The sequence below is a fragment of the Neltuma alba genome, unplaced genomic scaffold (assembly GCF_004799145.2).
Source record: "Neltuma alba isolate B1F8T4 unplaced genomic scaffold, ASM479914v2 tig00001213_pilon, whole genome shotgun sequence".
NCBI lineage: Eukaryota > Viridiplantae > Streptophyta > Magnoliopsida > Fabales > Fabaceae > Neltuma > Neltuma alba.
Genome location: NW_021632379.1, coordinates 26,368 through 44,165, shown reverse-complemented (window position 1 = coordinate 44,165; position 17,798 = coordinate 26,368). Strand labels below are relative to the sequence as shown.

The 17,798-nt window shown below is 33.4% G+C and overlaps 1 protein-coding gene across 1 annotated transcript; it reads right to left on the bottom strand.

The window, feature by feature from the left end:
- Positions 1–9,471: 9,471 nt before the first annotated feature.
- On the bottom strand, positions 9,472–15,889 carry LOC114754014 (putative 12-oxophytodienoate reductase 11). The gene is made up of 5 exons (XM_028942742.1): positions 15,819–15,889; positions 14,671–14,811; positions 12,825–12,955; positions 11,184–11,360; positions 9,472–10,067 (listed from the first exon to the last, which is right to left on the bottom strand). The coding sequence occupies exons 1-5, from the start codon at positions 15,887–15,889 to the stop codon at positions 9,472–9,474; spliced, it is 1,116 nt and encodes a 371-aa protein (XP_028798575.1).
- Between the last annotated feature and the right edge of the window lie 1,909 nt (positions 15,890–17,798).

Below are 17,798 nucleotides of genomic sequence, written 5' to 3'. Positions count from 1 at the left end.
ATGCTCTATACAACTAATAAAATCTTATGTCTCTTACTTCTTTAGTTAAAACACAATCAATAATGGGACACATTTTTGAAATATGGTTTCAATAGTCTTGAAAACAATAATTTTAATTTTTACCATGCTATACTAGACTAAGTCATATTGATTAAGAGAAAATGATCAAATGAGCAAAAGAGGATTTGCTAAGCAATGTGTCTAAAAGGACATGTTTCCATGTAAACATAGGCTACTAAGATATTCAGAAAACCTTTCTAAAAAGTAACCAAGTTTGAACATTCACTTTGGTGTTCAGTCTTATGAGTGTGAGGGAAAGACACATAACATAATATTGTGTTATCTTTATCATTGATTTCTCACAAATTTGTGGTATGTTCATGTGACTTTGCATAAACCTGAAGCTCTGAGAATGCTTCAGAAAATTTCTTAACTTGATTGAAAATTATTAAACCATAAGGGTAAAAGACATCAAATCTAACAAAGGTTATGAAATACTAGCCTGATCAAATTTTTGATATTCTGTGAATATAATGGATTGTCAAGCAATTAATAGTCTAAGGCACTCCAAAATAATATAGAATTGCCAGAAGAAGAAAGAGAATTCTCCTTAACGTGGTTGGATTAATGATAGTACAAGTACAACTACCAATCTTGTACTAGAGGAATAAGCTAATAACTACAACTTTCAAGACCAGTCAAGTTCCCTCAGAATTAGTGACAACGATGCCCTTTTGAATTATGAAAATGCTAAGAGACCATAAGGGTCAATAACATGCATCCATGATTCTTTATGTAGTATAAATAACTGGAGTTAAAGATAAAATAATGCATCTTCATCAAATACTCCAAACATCCAATTAGGGTATGTCTTCATTAGTGAAAATGATGATGTCTTAATGACAATAACAAACTCAAGGAGACATAACATTCTTAGGAACCAAATTCTTTGGCAAAGAGAACTTTATTCATATCAAATCTTTTTAGAAGAATAATGATAAAGAGGAACTAGCAAGTATTCCCCAGGTCACTAATCCAAGTGGAAGGGTTAGCTATTTTCACAACAAGAAGATACAGGAGATAAGTAATAAGAGGTAAGATATTACAAGAAGATATGATGAATCACAATCACAAAAAAAAGATATTAGAAGACCTCATTCAAACACAGGAAGAGAGTCCTATGCAACAAACCCCACTATGAAAAAGTAAAATAATAAAAGCCCTTAAAAAAAAGGGCAGTTCTCATCGTCAACCCAAAAGACGACATCTAAAGCCTAGGAAACATCCAAAATGCTCTCAAAAGACATGCTAAAGAAAAATGGTAGAAGGTCATGTAGCAGGAAATTGATTCTAATTGAGTAAAGAAACCATTTGATCAAACACCTAGCTGAAAGGTAATTAGAACAAATGTGTTCTTGAATAAAAGGTAATAGTATCAATTGATAATCCTAAGGCACACTTGGTAATTAAAAGGTATACACAACAAGGTGCAGATTGACAAAACACCTTCATCTGTTGTGAGTTTTAACTCCTTAAGGTTAGATTTGGCTATAGTATCCAAGCTTAGGTTTGAAATTACGTCAAGTAGATGTAAATACCACTTCTCTAAATGAGAACTAGATGATGAAGTAACCTGAGGGCTTTATTGAAAGGAGAAAAGGAGAAAAAAGACTCTCAAAACAATCAATTATATGGTTGTGCATGAGGTTTCATAAAACAATAACCTTATATAACTTCAAAGTGATAGAAAAAAAGCCATAGCATGCACGTCAAATAGTTTAGGATTTGTTTTTGTGACATCATCTCCTTACTGTGACTATATGCCTCTAGCCAGAAGAAGCTTAAAGGCGGTTAAGACAAGCCAAGGATAGTTGATCCTTCAACTTTGATAGAAAGAACATGGACGAAGCAGAAAATTTCTTGAGAAAAAAAGATAAGTAGAGACCGCATGAGGGGACTACTATTTTTATCATATAAGACCTGTACAAGTAGAGTCCTTCAGCTTCTCAGCATAATATACTGCAAATTCATGAATGCCCTTGGAGTTAAAGGATATAACCTAAGTGAGGTTATCCATCCTACAAAGGAATTTGGCATAGACATAGGAAAGTGTCTCATACTTAAGCTTTGTTGGTAACTCAATGTACATAACACTGTGTACTAATTCAAATACATGTTTTAAAACTAGACTTGTGAGTCAATGTTTAGTTTAACTCAATAAACAAGTACTAGGAAGCTGTGAAAAGAATATGAGATACCTAAAAAAAGCATGGATTGTAAGTTATACATCAATGTAACAACTTACAATGCTAATTAGGCTAAAGATCTATACAAGCAACATTTGGTTCAGAAAAAGTGTTACTGCCAAATAATGAGACTGAAAGACTAAATATAAGTATCTTCACCTTCTATGGAATCAGAACATAAAATTTGTTCTGCCACCACTTAAAAAGCCATATGGCTCAATAGGTTGCTAAAGTGATTAGGAATTAATGGTGGGTTAGAGGGTCATGTTCTAATATGTTGTGATAGCCAGACATAGCTTGTACTAAGGATCCTTATTAACACAAGTAGGACTAAATACATAGACTAAACTATCTCTTGGTGAGAGATAAGATTGCCCAAAAGCAAAACCAATTCAATACCACTCTGCCCACAAGGAGTTGGCAGATCCCCTTACATAACCCATTGTTAAAGATTTGTTAGTAAATGGTCAAAGACTTCAGGTATGTGTAAAATATAAGGTCTTGAACTTCTTTTATTGAGGAATAAAAGAAATGCATTACCATAATATATGTTGAGTGTGAACAAATATATATGTGCGAGGTATACAATAACAAGTATGTCATATAGGTTAAGGTCGGCTTTCTCACACAAGCAACCACCTTCTGTTTTCACTTGGAACATAGAAGATGAGATACCGCATGACCATCATATTAGAAGAACAATGGTCAATAAGTATCATAGTATATGTGTTGCCTCAAACAAGTCTAGGACGAGGTCCATAATAGACCAAATAATGGATCAATGGATTGAGTCATGGATAAATACGATCCATGAAACCTAGAGCCAAACAAAGAACTCTTCTCTTATAAGATGTCATTGGATTTGTGTTGAAGAGTTTTGATTTAGATACTGTGTGTACTTAGAATTTAAGTCTGTATGGTGTTAATAAATTAAAATCAATATACGCTTTTAAAAAAAGTTAAGATAAACATTGTAGCATACAATTCATACTGCGTGTGCTTATAAGAACCGCAACAAGGAATGTGAGTGCAAGATCCTTGTTCCATCACAGTGTGAGTCTTAAAAAGGAGAAAAAATTTTCCTAATGTCCTTAAGACTTAGACAGCATCATTAGGGGTTGATTTAGTGACAGCTACTTTAGCTTACACATTATGATCATGAATGATTCGATCTAAAAGGTCAACACTAGAAAAGCGACTAAGTTAAACCTAATTAATGACCAATCAGAAGGAAGGTTTACCCTGAAGTATATAACAATGCTAGTGTGTGTGACTGATATCTTACTAAGTTGTCTAAACAACTTGTAAGTGTGGATAGTAAGCACATGAAGAGACAATTTGAGTCAATCAATAATTAACTCGAGAGGGACTAGATATACAAGAAAAATGTGTATCAATAAATTTAGGACATTTGAGGCAATATGTAAACTTGCAAGTACATCCAAGATGTCCTTGTGTGCTAATCCTGTACAAAGCACTTCTAGTATACAAGCATCCAAAATTGAAGACATCATGCCTACACGGTCATGTCAGACACCAAGTATGAAGCAAGAGAGATGTGGTAATCGCATGATGGCTAGCCCATCAAGTGTGAGTAGGAGATGTTGGATTTTTGGGCTTGGATCCACCGTTGATAGGGTGGACTATTTGACTGGATATTAAGAGAGTATTCCAATCAAATATCCAAGCAAGATTATGATATTTTGACTCAGTCAAAAATCTTGAATCAAATTCAATCAGTTTCGATATAAATTAAATTAATTTATATTATACAGATTAAATATATATTTAGAATTAATGAAGATTGATTATGGATTTAAATTCTAATTCATAATCTTATCAGTTAAGAGATATTTAAATAGTCGAATTCAAATTCAGACTGATAGACTCAGTGCCCGTTTGGATGAGCGATTGGAAAAGCTGCTTATTGGAAAAGTAGCTTATGGATAAGTGAAGTGGGATAAAAGCTAAATTGGATAAGATGAATTGTGTTTGGATTGGAGTTCAGAAAAGCCCGTTTGCAAAAGTGAGATTGGTAAAAAGTTGTTTGGATTATGGTTGAGTAAAAGTAAGTTTGGTTGTAAAATGACCAAAATGGGTATGAGTTTTAATAAATAGTAAAAAATAGGAAAAAAATAATTTCACATAATACAATGGAATTAAAATAATTTAATACGAATAAGTGAATTAAATTTTAAAAATTTAGAGAAATCTAAAAAATTATTTTAAATATAAAGTGAAAGAAGGAAAAAATTGAATAGAGATAATATAATGATGAAGTAAAATTTAATGAGTGAATTAGAATTATGAACTGTAGAGAAATCATAAAAAATATTTAAGAAATGAAGTGCAACATGATAAAAAAAATTAACATAATACAACAAATTTAAATTAATTTAATACGAAGAAGTCAACTAAATATAATTTAAATGGATAACAAAGTTTTGAACTCCAATTGACAAAGTAAAATAAAATAATATTACATAATTAATTATTTGATAAACTATGAACAATTTGGTCTCTAATTGCATCACGAACACGATTCATATGCGATGAAAACTGTGATGTAACGTTTGAAGGCGATGGTTGACTAGCTTCAGCCTGATCATGTTCGGCCACTATATTATCATTTTCAACTTGTTCAAAAAGAAATTCAGAGCTTGAATGTCTCCTTATAAGGTTATGAATGGCCATTGTTGCACAAACTAAGTATACTTGTGTTTGGAAGTCGTAACTACGCATGTTTCGTAAGATGTGAAAACTATTCTTCCAAACACCGAAAGTTCTTTCTATTGTGCACCTTAAACTGGAATGATAGTAATTGAAGGCTTCGTTGCTATTTCGGAATCCTACTTGTCGTCGGAAGTCCGGAAGGTGGTAGCGCTCAGATCTGTATGGACCTAGATATCCATTTGGTGTTGGATATCCCGCATCAACCAAGTAATATTTTCCTAATGATTCATGAAACAATTAGAGAGATTGTCAACAACAAAAAATGAAATAATTAAAAAAACATGCGTGATTGAAACTTATAAACATATACCTGGAGGTGGATGAGGGAAATTAAGAGATGAATTTGTAATAGCACTGTCAAATATACGAGCATCATGTGCAGATCCCTCCCATCCCGCCAAGACAAAAGTGAAACACATATCCCAATCACATACAGCCATGACATTTTGTGATGGATTTCCCTTTCTGCCAATAAATTTGTCTCTTTTTGCAGCAGGGACAACACACTGAATATGAGTGCCATCAATTGCTCCGATTGCGTCCTTGAAAAATGGATAATAACGTGGATCGGTCTCAATTTTCTATGAGTTCCACGAAATGTAGGATCTATGGGTCGAATAAGTTCACTCGATAGGCTAAGGCAAGCTTGCAGTACATTATGAAAGTGCCTACTTACAGTTTCCCCTGAACGTTGAAACCGTTCCTGGATCATCCTATTGCATTGTCCATGTGCAACCGTGTTTAAAAACATCGCGACCATTTCTTCAATTCCTACGTATTTAGACTTTTGTAAACCGTGTTCCTCCAATTTGGTACATAAGAGGTGGAAAACATGTTTATCCACTCTAAACATTTCAGGACATCGATCATCATGGCCATTCATAATGCTTGCACCCATAAATTTCCTGTCTGCTCACTAGTTCTGCAGGGTTGTTTAAACATATACATTTCACAGTAATGACCAATCAATGCACCTACTGCTTCATATTGTGTTAATTCCTCATTAATCTGTCTTGAACGGTCATCTTCATTCCACTAAGAATCATCATTCCAATCCTTCAAAGTATCTTCATTCAATGGTGAATCATCATTCCAAGAAGCCATTTCTGGAGTTGACCCTGTAACTATGATGACAACAAAGTGTAAGCATTATAAGGATTACCCTAAAGAAGGTGTAAATAATTATCATACTGCAAACAGAAAAACTAAACACATATATGATAAGTAGAAATTAGCGTAAATATTACAGTCATTACTAAGATTTCTACAACAGGTCACATAAGTTTAGGTTCAAACAGCAATTAGTTCAAGTTAACAAGTGCAGTAACAACAGTGAAACAACAAAGTCCTAAACTAAATCCTAATCTACAAGTCCCTTCCATGTGTCTGGGTCTAGTGCTGCCGGTATCAACCACTCCAACAACTTGCTTCTATCATGCATAAATCCCAAATAGGCTCGCCTAGCCCACCTCAACTGCGTAAGCATCTTCGCACCTGCATAATATAGTTGAGGGTTAACATTAAGCTCCTCAAGGCTAGCCAGGTGTCCCCAAATCTTCTCAACTTGTTGGGGATCTTCAACCAATGCTGATGCTCGCTTTTCAGAAGCAGCTGCTATAACACTCAGGCTATCAGAAATTTTTGTAGTCGCAGCAACTTTTTTCTTCTTCTTCGCATCAGACGTCTCACCCCTCTTCCTCTTTCCATAGCTTCCTGAGTCACTTGATCCAATACTCGAACGGTTGTTTAAGTTGCAACCAGCAAAATCATCTGAGATCCCTGCGGTGGCTGTTGGGTCAACACCGAAATTTTCATCTTCACTGTCCCCCGACCCTTCCTGTTGGTCGAGCCCGACTCTATAAACATCCTCCTCTTCTGTGTCAGGCTGTGGAGTGAATGCTGGCTGAGGTTGTGAGGCTGATGGTGCATACATAAAGTCTCCCGAAGCCACAACATCTTTGAATATCTTCATTAGGTCTGATGCAAACATCAACCCCTAATGTCTAAATTTCTTGAAATTGGGATTCACCTACATTAACGTAATTAGGCAAGTGTCAGCGATGACGAAACTGATATTTAAAATTAAAACTCAACCAACACAAATAGTTACCATTAATTTCCATTGCCACCACTCATCAGAGGCCAACACCCTATTTGTCGCTGCATCATAACCAATGCCAATCTCCCCAGACATAAGTTTCTCCCACAACTTCCAATCCTTTCTCAAAATGTCAAATCTATTCTTAAGTTGCTTCCTGTCATACATTTTCCCACTCCTTTCCTGAAAATTCTTTGTAATTTTGTTCCAACCCGGCCTCGTAAATGATGTTCCTTGGCGTTCCTTGTGCACAATTTGCTCGACACAAACATCGATTAGGATTTTCGTCGTATACGAATCCCAACTCGCTTTTTCTTTATCATTATCCATTTCTAGGTGGAAAATAATATAGATAAGACTAACAGAAGCAAACAAAGCACCAAAAATGTTCAAATTCAAGCTACATTATGTAAGAAATAAACGGCTTGTTTTACTTGCTCAATAAATGGCTTGTCTTATCTCCTAATTTTTGGATTCCAATCGGCTCATGCTCACTCCCTCTGCCCCTCCCAAAAAAATGTGTGTGGGTGTATATATATGAGAGTGTCATGCAAAACAATTTATAAATTCATAAGAGTACTTAACAATTTTCTTAAAAACCTGTCCCACCGAATTGAGGGTAAAAAATTTTTCAAAAAAAGAATTTATAAACGTATAAGAGTAATCAATAATTTTTCCCTAAAATATCCTTCACCCTTGAGAATCCAATTAATAAGAAGATGATGGATAATAATTGAAGGCAAAAATAAAAAGAGAATACTTAGGTCAAATTACTTGAATTGGTTAAAAATGTTTTATTGATGTGTAAATTAGAAGAAAACTTATCATAAACTAATAAGAAGTGGACCATTTGACAACATTAATTGATATCAAATGTAATTTGGGACTCATATTTCTTTTGAAAGAATATATGGCTCATTCCTCCTGTCTCCTACAACACTCGTTTACAGCGAGCAATTAGGATCTATGCCAGGTTTGACCCAAAACTCAGATCTAAATATCAACAAACGTCAAGCATTCATCACAAAAATTCGCTAATCACTGAAACACAGCACAAAACCAAGCCAAGAAGAAAACATTCAGACAGCACGGTGGTTCGATTTCAATCTATCTATCAGCTCACAACATATCAACAAACACACAACTCTACATACTTTGATTAATAGTGTATCACTCCTACATTCACCGAAAACCAACACAAACATATGGGAATCGGCCAACCTCACACAAATCAGACCAATCGAAGTTAGGCAGAGGTAGATCAGCCAATGCTGATCACTGAAACACAGCACAAATCAGACCAAGCTAAGATCTTCGACGCACACCTGAGATGGACCAGCTGACAGCGGCGACTGGTTGGGACGACGATAGCAACTCCGACAGGCTGGACTCGTGATGAACGACCAGCCTCTCGGTCACTCAAAGCCACAGCCAAGTTGCTTCCTGTCACCGAGGAGACGCGACGGAGCTGATGGCAACCAAGTCTCGGTGGTTCTGGCGACGACACGATGGAGGATGAGGGGAGGCAGCTCGCGTGAAGGACTCTCGGTCACTCGAAGCCGCACCCAGACCTCATGGAGGAGACGCGACGGAGCTCACAGTAACTCTTGGTGGTTCCGACGACGACGCGATGGAGGAGGCAGGATGAGGGCTTGGGGTCAAGGAGAAGGGAGAGCAGACGCGAAAGAAGAAAAGAAAGAAGACTCCAGGAAGAAAAATGAGGACTGGACGACAGGAAGAGCTCAACGGTAAAAAAATAAGAGCTTATCTGATTCAATAAGCCACAAAAATTAGCTTGGGCCAGGACATGCGTTCAGTAGCTTAAATTGTATAAGCTACTTTTTTTTTAAGCCCAACCAAACAGGATCTTAACACCAATCAGGCTTATGTTGATTTTAAGCTACTTATAAGCTCTTTAGAAGCCCAACCAAACGGACCCTTAGTGGATATTTTTCCTTCCCAAAATACCCCTGGCTAAAGCCATAAATAAAGGCCTCCATCCATCAGTTCAACTCACCAAAGTAGTTGAGTTTTCCTACTCTCTCCTCTCACTCTCTAATATTCTCTCTTGTGTGGTGCTGTGTTGTGTCACTCAAGTTTAGACTGCTAGCCAATAGATCAACTCGTGGAACTCCTAAGAAATAACCTGGATCTAAACATGGATCTGACCTAGTATGCATTTCTTGTTTTATATTTAATATTTCTGACAGAAGTAAATAGATAAATATCAACCAATAAAACTCAATTTGAAGAGTTTATATATTAATAAAAAAAATCTAAACATGAACAAAAATTAAAACATGAGCTGTAACAAATGAAATAGTAAGGTTATTACACTCAACAAAGAAATTAGAATGAGCAAACAAAATAAAAACCTTTAAAATTGACTAAAGATTAAGAACTATCTTCAAGAAATGGATAATCTGTATATCCTATCACAGGATCAGAAGTATAAAATGTCTCTCTATTGTACTTGTTAAGAGGAGCATCAAGCTCAAATCTCTTTGGCAAATCTGGATTTGCCAAGAACAACCGTCCATAGGCAACAAGATCCGTCCTGTCATTCACCACTGCGTGATTGCCATCATTCCGATCATAGCCTCCAGCGACAATAAAGGTTCCATTAAAGGCCTTTCTTATGGGCACAAGACTATGAGGGCTCTCATCATCTTTTTCTCCAATAGTCTTCATTCTTGGCTCTACCATGTGACAATACAAAGTACCATATTTGCTTAGGGAATTGGCCATGTATAGGCCAAGTTCTTGAGGATTAGAGTCTTCACATTCACAATAATTTGAAAAAGGAGATAATCTAATTCCTACTCTTTCTGCTCCTACCTCATCTGTAACAGCTTCAACTACCTCTAATGGAAATCGACAACGGTTCTCTAATGATCCACCATATTTATCTGTTCGATCATTGACTTTATTTTTCATAAATTGGTCAAGAAGATAACCATGGGCACCATGAATCTCAACCCCATCAAAACCTGCGTTTGCACAAGCATTATTGTTTTAGATTTGTAGTATTTGGTTCATTACTTGTAAGAAGTTAAAAAAAAAAAAAATAGTGCCATTGATATTTCTGGCTTATAAATGCTTTAGTCTCTCTAAATTCATTAACATATTTCAATTTAGTTCCCACTATTTCACATAGTCTGGTTATTATTTGAAAGTAAAGAAAATGCAATGTCGCATTATCCATAATATCTACACACACACACAAAATCTGACAGCTTGATCAGTTAGATGCTACTTCCTCCAATCTGAATTATAAGATTATTCTCATGGTCACTAGTGCAGAACTCTTCAAAAACGGAGGAATCACAGCCAAGTCTCTTCTTTTAAGGGACTTATTTATACTTAATTAGGCCTTGAGATTGACAACTATTATTAATTAATTAATTAATTTACAACTATTTTTTAATATAATAGAAGGATCGGAGTGTAAATATGTCCCCTAAGGAGTGTCTTAACTATGATCCTTCCTTTTAAAACTATCCTTTCTTCAATACTCTCATCATCTATCTTATTTCAACTTGATTATGTGTAATACTATGGGGAAAAAAAGGGGTTAAGATGTAAATCTACCCATAAAGTATTCACCAAGGGCATCAAATAGCATAAACTTTTTTTAGGTGCAAAAGTATACGAGTCTTTAAAATGGTACAATACCTTTACCCTTAAGTCAACTTACACTGACGGTTTAATAAACATATCAACCAAAAAAATGATGCAAAAATACATATAAAGTTTTTAAATTGTAAAAATACGCAAGAAGTTTCCAATTGCTATGCCATTTTTGTACCATTTTGAAAACTTTATGTGTATTTTTACACTATTTTTTTTAATGTATATGTTTGATAAACGGTCATCATATTTTTACATAATTTTAAAAATTTCATGTATGGTTTATACTTGTGAAAAGTATATAGTGCTAGATTGATGCGCATGGCGAAACACTTCATGAGTGGATTTGCACGTTCACCCAAAAAAATATAAAAGTTTTTTTTACACTTAATTGCGTACTTTCAACTAATTTTTTTATAAAGTGGTCCGATATTTCTCACAAGATTTTATAGTTAGAGAACCTAGGTTATACGTACCGGCTTCCATAGCATTCATCGCAGCAATTCTGAAGTCATTGATGATTTGAGGAATTTCAAAAGTTCTCAATCTTCTTGGAGGGGTATATCTGACAACATCGATGCCATTACTTCGTATTTGTGGAGCCACTCCTTTGTCTGTACAAGATATTGGGGCTTGCCCGTATGGCTGAAACTCTTTTCAATATGTACGTCATTTGTAAGTTATAGGGACATAAAATTATTATTGATAGGTTTAAATTAAACAGAAAACGAACCAGTAGAGAAGAAGAAGGAGATACAAGTTATATACAATATAATAAACTTGAGCGAAGAATAATGTAGGTATTGCTTTGAGTGGAGCCACAAAATTTAGGCTAAGGTATGCGTTTAATCTTAAATGCTTATTAAGTTTAATTTTTAAAATAATCATGAATATTATAAAATATATATATTATTGAAGACTAATAATTTTAGGTTTAAAGGATTGGAAATATACTTTTTAAAGTTAATAGATCAAATTAAAACCTTATATACAGTTAAAGGACCAAATATATAGTTTAGCTTAGAATTTAATTATGAAAGATTGTAGCTAGATTTAAAAAATATATATTACCTCTAATCATTAATATATAAGAACTAGTTAAAGGATTATGTTCGCTTCTAAATATAAGACATTAATTTATTTTGTTTTCATACTTATTACTACCTCCAGTTCTTAATATAAGAGCTAGTTGATTAATTTAAATAAATTAAGAAAATTTTTAAGTTAATTATTTGTAATAAATAGGTACTATTTTTTCTAAAATACACTTGCTAATCAAGTGTATTAGTTTTAACATTTGATGAAACATTTAATATACGCGACAACTAAAATGACTAACTTGGAAAAAATGAATAAATATGATAGAGACAAAGTGGATTGGAGTCTTATATTTAGAACCAAATTAAAAGTCAAACTAACTCTTATATTAAGGACTTGAGGCAGTATTTTTCTTTCGAACTTATTTACCTAATAACTTATAAACTAATATGTAATCTATAATATACAGGGATATTCATAGGGAGGTTTAATCATATTTATTATAAGTAACTAATTAATCTCATTTCCTTCATCTATCTGAATAATTAATTAAGTAACTCTTATATTAAAAACTAAAAAAGATATAATACAAAAGCCTACATAAATTTTGAGAAAAAGTATATGCACCTTTTTTTTTCTTGGGCCAACAAAAGTATATGCACATTTTGATTCATTAATTTTTATATTACTTATTTTCAATCCTCCAACCCTAATGCCACTGACGTTGACATTACACCCTACCTAGCTCAACATCAAACCGAAGACGTGTTTGCTCATGCACGTATCTCACCCCTTTGTTTGTATGGTAACTAGCTTTGATCTTACTTTTTTTATTCAAAAAAATGTAGATACTGAAATTTTAAATGTCTTGTTAAAAAAATTTAAATATTGACAAAATATTCTTAAATGTAAATATGTTAAATTTATTTTTTTTAAATAACTTGACAAAAAAATGGTTTCAAACTAATGGCACTGAAACAAACAAAGATATGCTACAAAATTAAAAATTCAAACTAAAATATGACATACAATTAGAGGATTAAAAACACACTTTCACATAAATTTTAATAAGAAAGTACCTAAACTTGAAACCCTTCCAGCGTGCCAAATCTGACAAAAGAAGATGCCACCTTTGTCATGAACAGCATCCACAATGGGTTTCCATGATTCTACTTGCTCCTTCGTCCATATGCCCGGTGTTCTAGGATACCTATAAAATCGAACAATAATTTATGACGAATAAGAAACACATTTTCGAAAAAAGGGGATATAATAATAAGAATAAGGAAAAATTAATCTTTTGGTCCTTCAACTATTAATTCACTTATAACTTAGTCCCTTAACTATAACTTGGTATCATTCAATCCTTGAACTTTTGACCCGACTATAACTCATTCTTTGAACTTTTCATATTTAATAATTTAATCCTTATCATGCATAATTTATTTTTAAACATAAAATAATTATCCTACGTGGCAGAAAAAATTACTTCGCTACTCCCTCCGTTCCTTATTATAAGAGACATTTGATGCTTATGGCACGTTTCCATATATAAGAGACACTTAAAAATTGTCTCTACTTTTTTGTGTTGATTTCCTATTTTACTCATATTTATTATCTCCAACTCACACTCTCTCTCCCTCCCACTTCTCTTTCTTTTAATAATTTAATTATTTTCTCTCATGCTCTCTCTCCTTATTAATGAGGGCATTTTTGGAAAAAAGATTATACTTTTTACACATTAATTGTTCTTAACTAATTTTAACTATTTTTTTGATCAACGTACTTCGGTTATTTGTCTCTTATAATAAGGAACGGAGGGAGTATTAAAAAACCATCTGGTCTGTTACCCAAAAAATAAAAAAGCCATCTGGTGGACATCGTCCTCTCCTTTCTCCTCATAGAGACGCACATGCTTTGTCTTCTTCCTCGTTTCATTTCTTCCTCATAACCCCCTCCACACATTTGTCCTCCCGCTATGTATATGAGGAGGTTGAAGGATGATGCAACTGTTTTGTTCTTTTATGGCCTTTAGAATCAAAGTGGCAAATGTACAAATTTTAATTGGCCACACCCCCACCAGGTTATGCACCTGAATCAAAGGGTCGCTCAAACTCGAGAGCGCTGCAGGCTGAGTGAGAATCACTGGGAGGAGAAATGTGTGGAGGGATAACGAAGAAGATAGAGCATGTTTTGTCTCTGGAAAGGCGTGGAGGAAGAAGAGATTAGAGAATGCCAGTGAAGAAGTGGACATGGTTCTCAAAAGGTGAGGAGAAAGGAAAGGAGTCAAGGACGATGAGTTGAGTCCGCCGGACGGTCTTTTGTTTCCTTAAAAAATTCATCAATGCGTATAAGCTGACTTGGATGACATGTTTGCAACTTTTAATAGTGTTAAAAGTAATTTTTTTGCCATGTAGGATAATTATTTTATGTTTAAAAATAAATTATGTATAATAAGGATTAAATTATTAAATATGGAAAGTTTAAAGAGTGAGTCATAGGCGAGTCAAACATTCAAGAACTGAGTCATAGTGAGTCATAATTGAGGGATTAAATTACAAGTAAGTTAATAGTTGAAGGACCAAAAGACTAATTTTTCCTAATAATAAACATAAAAAATAATGATATAATTTAAGGTGTAAAAATAATACTCCTCCACTCCCTAATGAAGGACCTAATTGGAGAGTTAATATTAATCCTATATGTGAGACTTATCTCATATGTTTATTAAATTCTTTTTAAATTAACCCTATTGATATTCTCCTAATAATAATCAAATAGGAGATGAAGGAAAAAAAATTAAGAAAGATGGTTATGGTATTTTAGGAAAAAAAACATATTATATTAACTAATTTAACTAATATATTTAATGCAGCTTAATTAGTTAATTAGATCTAAATTAAAGAACGGAAGAGTATTACGTACGCTCGAGCAGTGTTAGAAATAGCAGCAGATTCAGCTATGAGAAGACCCCCTTTGGAAGTTCTTTGAGAGTAATATAAGATTGCATGCGGCTGAGGTTCATCACTGTAAAATCTCTGTCTAGTCAAGGGAGCCAAAACAATTCTGTACACCAAAAGCAAATGAAATTTCAATTAAAAAACAAAAAAAAAAATCTCTGATTCTTATTACAAAGCATATTTTAGAAGTATAAGGTCTTTATTATAAGGTCATAACTAAATAGGGGTATTAATTTCATTTTTCTAAGATTATCCCTCTCTAAAATTTCATTAATTGCAACTTCTATAACACGTTGGATGTAATTTATAATATTAAATATAGGTAAATTCAGAAGTTTATTTTATTTTTAGACTATTAAGTTAATCACCTCTCCTTGGTTTAAATGAAGTGACTAAGGGTATCCTATAATATAATAAAGATAAGAGAGATAGTATGTGAATTGCAATTCTAAAGACGAAGGTGGGAAAACAAAACTTGTGGACCATTTTGCCCTTATCTAAAACACTATTGTAGACCATTTTGCCCCTCCCTCCCTCTCTTCTTTCTTTCTTTCTTTCTTTCTTTCTTTCTCCTTTAGCGTCCTCTCTCTTCTGTCATCTCTAATTTCATTCTCAACAATATTTAATTGTAAGGGGCACTCTTGTCTGTTTTGCATCCTAATTAAGCTTATTCGTTTCATCATTTTGATATTCATACTACCAAACAAAAATTCAATTTGCTCTCTTGCTACGTACTAAACATCGGTTTAGGCCCAAAAATTCAATCTGTTAAGGTCAATTTCAGAACCCCTTTCCTATTTCAACTCCTTAAAAAAATCTTGGTTTCTCTTCAGTTGTCAATGTTTAGTCTAACTCGGGTAAAGCAGACTTATGAGTTCTGATCCATTTTAATGGTTGATTTAATGTCGATTATTAAAAACAAAAGTGCAATATTATATTACACTATAATTTTAAAAGATCATCTGCTGTATTGCTCCGCAATTTTCTTTGTTTCCTTGACTCCTTCAAAAATCTCTAAGAAAAACACACCTAATTAATCTAATCCACATGAACTTATAGCAGAAAAAAATGAAGAGATTCCTCGAGAATTTGAGTATATATAGATGCATATACCTATGTGATAGATTGAAATTTCCCATCTTGTATGGTGTAAGCAGAGGAATAACAGGCGCTTCACCAGCCATTATTTCTGCACAAAATAAACTATTAATAATGTTTTCTTCTCTCCAAATTTATCACGAAAATTAATGCAACACTTTAGGGGAATATATATATAGAGAGAGAGAGAGAGAGAGAGAGAGCTCGAACCTGCAAATGTATAGATGCTGTTGTCAAGTTGACTCTATTTAACATCTTTATATTTAGTACTACTTGACAGTTTCTCAAATAAGATTGTCTCTAATAAAAGAATATTTGTGTCTACTGCCTAGGAAAGAAAAAACTAGTATTAATACTATCTTTGGGTTTCATAGAAATTTTTATATCTGAGTATAATAAATTATGAATATTGATGAATTTAATTTCATGATTTGATACATTCTCATAATTTAATTTCATGGACTCCCCTATTAAACTTGCATTTTGAATATTTTACTTTTTTACTCTATAATATAATTGATTTTTATTTTAAAAAAAACATTTCAATGACTTGAATTTGATATATATTTAATCCAAATTGTCACCATTTTTTTATTTTAATCATTTAATCATTTAGTTATAATAACAATTTATTAATAAAAGTAAGTTGATAAATTCTTACGAGCAAGCTCATGATTTGAGTTTACCTCCTTATCACGAGTTTGCTAAAACTCGTAAGTTTGAGAATCTTTGGATACAAAATATGAATTGACAATCCACCATTAATTGACTATGGTGTATTTAAAATTTTTATTCAAACATAATCTTTATATAGAAAACCTTTGAATAAATTTATATACACCTTTGGTGCTTTGAAAGGAGCCGACGAAGGACTTAAAACAGATTTAGATAAAAGTATAGCGAGGAGGCATCTTAAAGTAGCACCCAAGCGCCATTTAGAGTCCCCATCATGCAGAGTGTTACCTTATGATTGAAATTGATTCTCTTTCCGATTCTTAATATATAAAAGTTAATTGAAGTTAGATTTCATTCTAAAATATAAGAAATCAGCATATTTCTCTATCATATTTATCATTTTGTTAAAACTAATTTATCTAACTGATTGATATATAATTTTTTTTTCTTTGAATTAGAGTGGGAAGCATTAAGGTCCTGACCCATTTGTTTTATACCCATGCATAGCTCATGGAACTCTTTAAATTTTTATTCTTGTCCTCCTTTCCCCCCATTTTCTCAGTATCATGAATCATATCAATTACCAGCAATCAAAGTATCATTTGCATACTATCAACAGTTTTATAACCTGGTGATATGAATGCTCATTTGTAAACAGGAGGTTGTGGGTTTGATCTTGCTTGTAACGTCAAGTTGACAGTGCTTGCATTTTATTCAAATCTCATTTTATAAATTGAATCTTTTCTAAAATGTCACTTGTGATGGAAATATTACGGCATAAAATTAAAAATATATCAAAATTAAAATGATTATCCGCATATTGAACCAGTCTAATTTTTTAATACTTGCAAAAAAAAGATCCAGATTAGTAAATTTCATGAACTTTCAAGACCCATGTGTTTGGTTAGAGACCTCTATGTTTTTTTTTTCGGTACAAAAATTTTTAGGTAGGAGTCCAAATTCAACCCAAGCCATAAGACAAGGATGCTTGATCTAGCTCCCTATAGGTGATATCATGTTGAGCAGGGAAAGCCTACAACAGACTCTCAGGCGTTTACCTTGGCACCCCTTAATCTATAATGCCTCTTAAGCCTTGTGATGGGGAATCGAATTTTCCTCCCTTTTTGGTGAGAGGATGCAGCTTACTGACCCCATAAATGATTGGTTATGGGCTTCTTATATAAATGAAGTGGTTTAATTCCAACACAAAATTTAGTAGGAGATGTGACCAATGACCCAACAACAATAACAATAAGCCCAAACTCAATGATCAGTCCACGCCAACAGCAAGGCCTCCAAGAACATGCAAATCCAAGAATG

What these genes read in the sequence shown, in the direction of transcription:
- LOC114754014 (XM_028942742.1), bottom strand. Translation starts at nt 15,889, where the DNA reads ATGGCTGGTGAAGCGCCTGTTATTCCTCTGCTTACACCATACAAGATG. An exon ending in AATTTCAATCTATCACATAG is followed by an intron (nt 14,812 to 15,818) that starts GTATATGCATCT and finishes TTTGGTGTACAG; the next exon opens with AATTGTTTTGGCTCCCTTGA. An exon ending in GATGAATGCTATGGAAGCCG is followed by an intron (nt 10,068 to 11,183) that starts GTACGTATAACC and finishes GTGCAAACGCAG; the next exon opens with GTTTTGATGGGGTTGAGATT.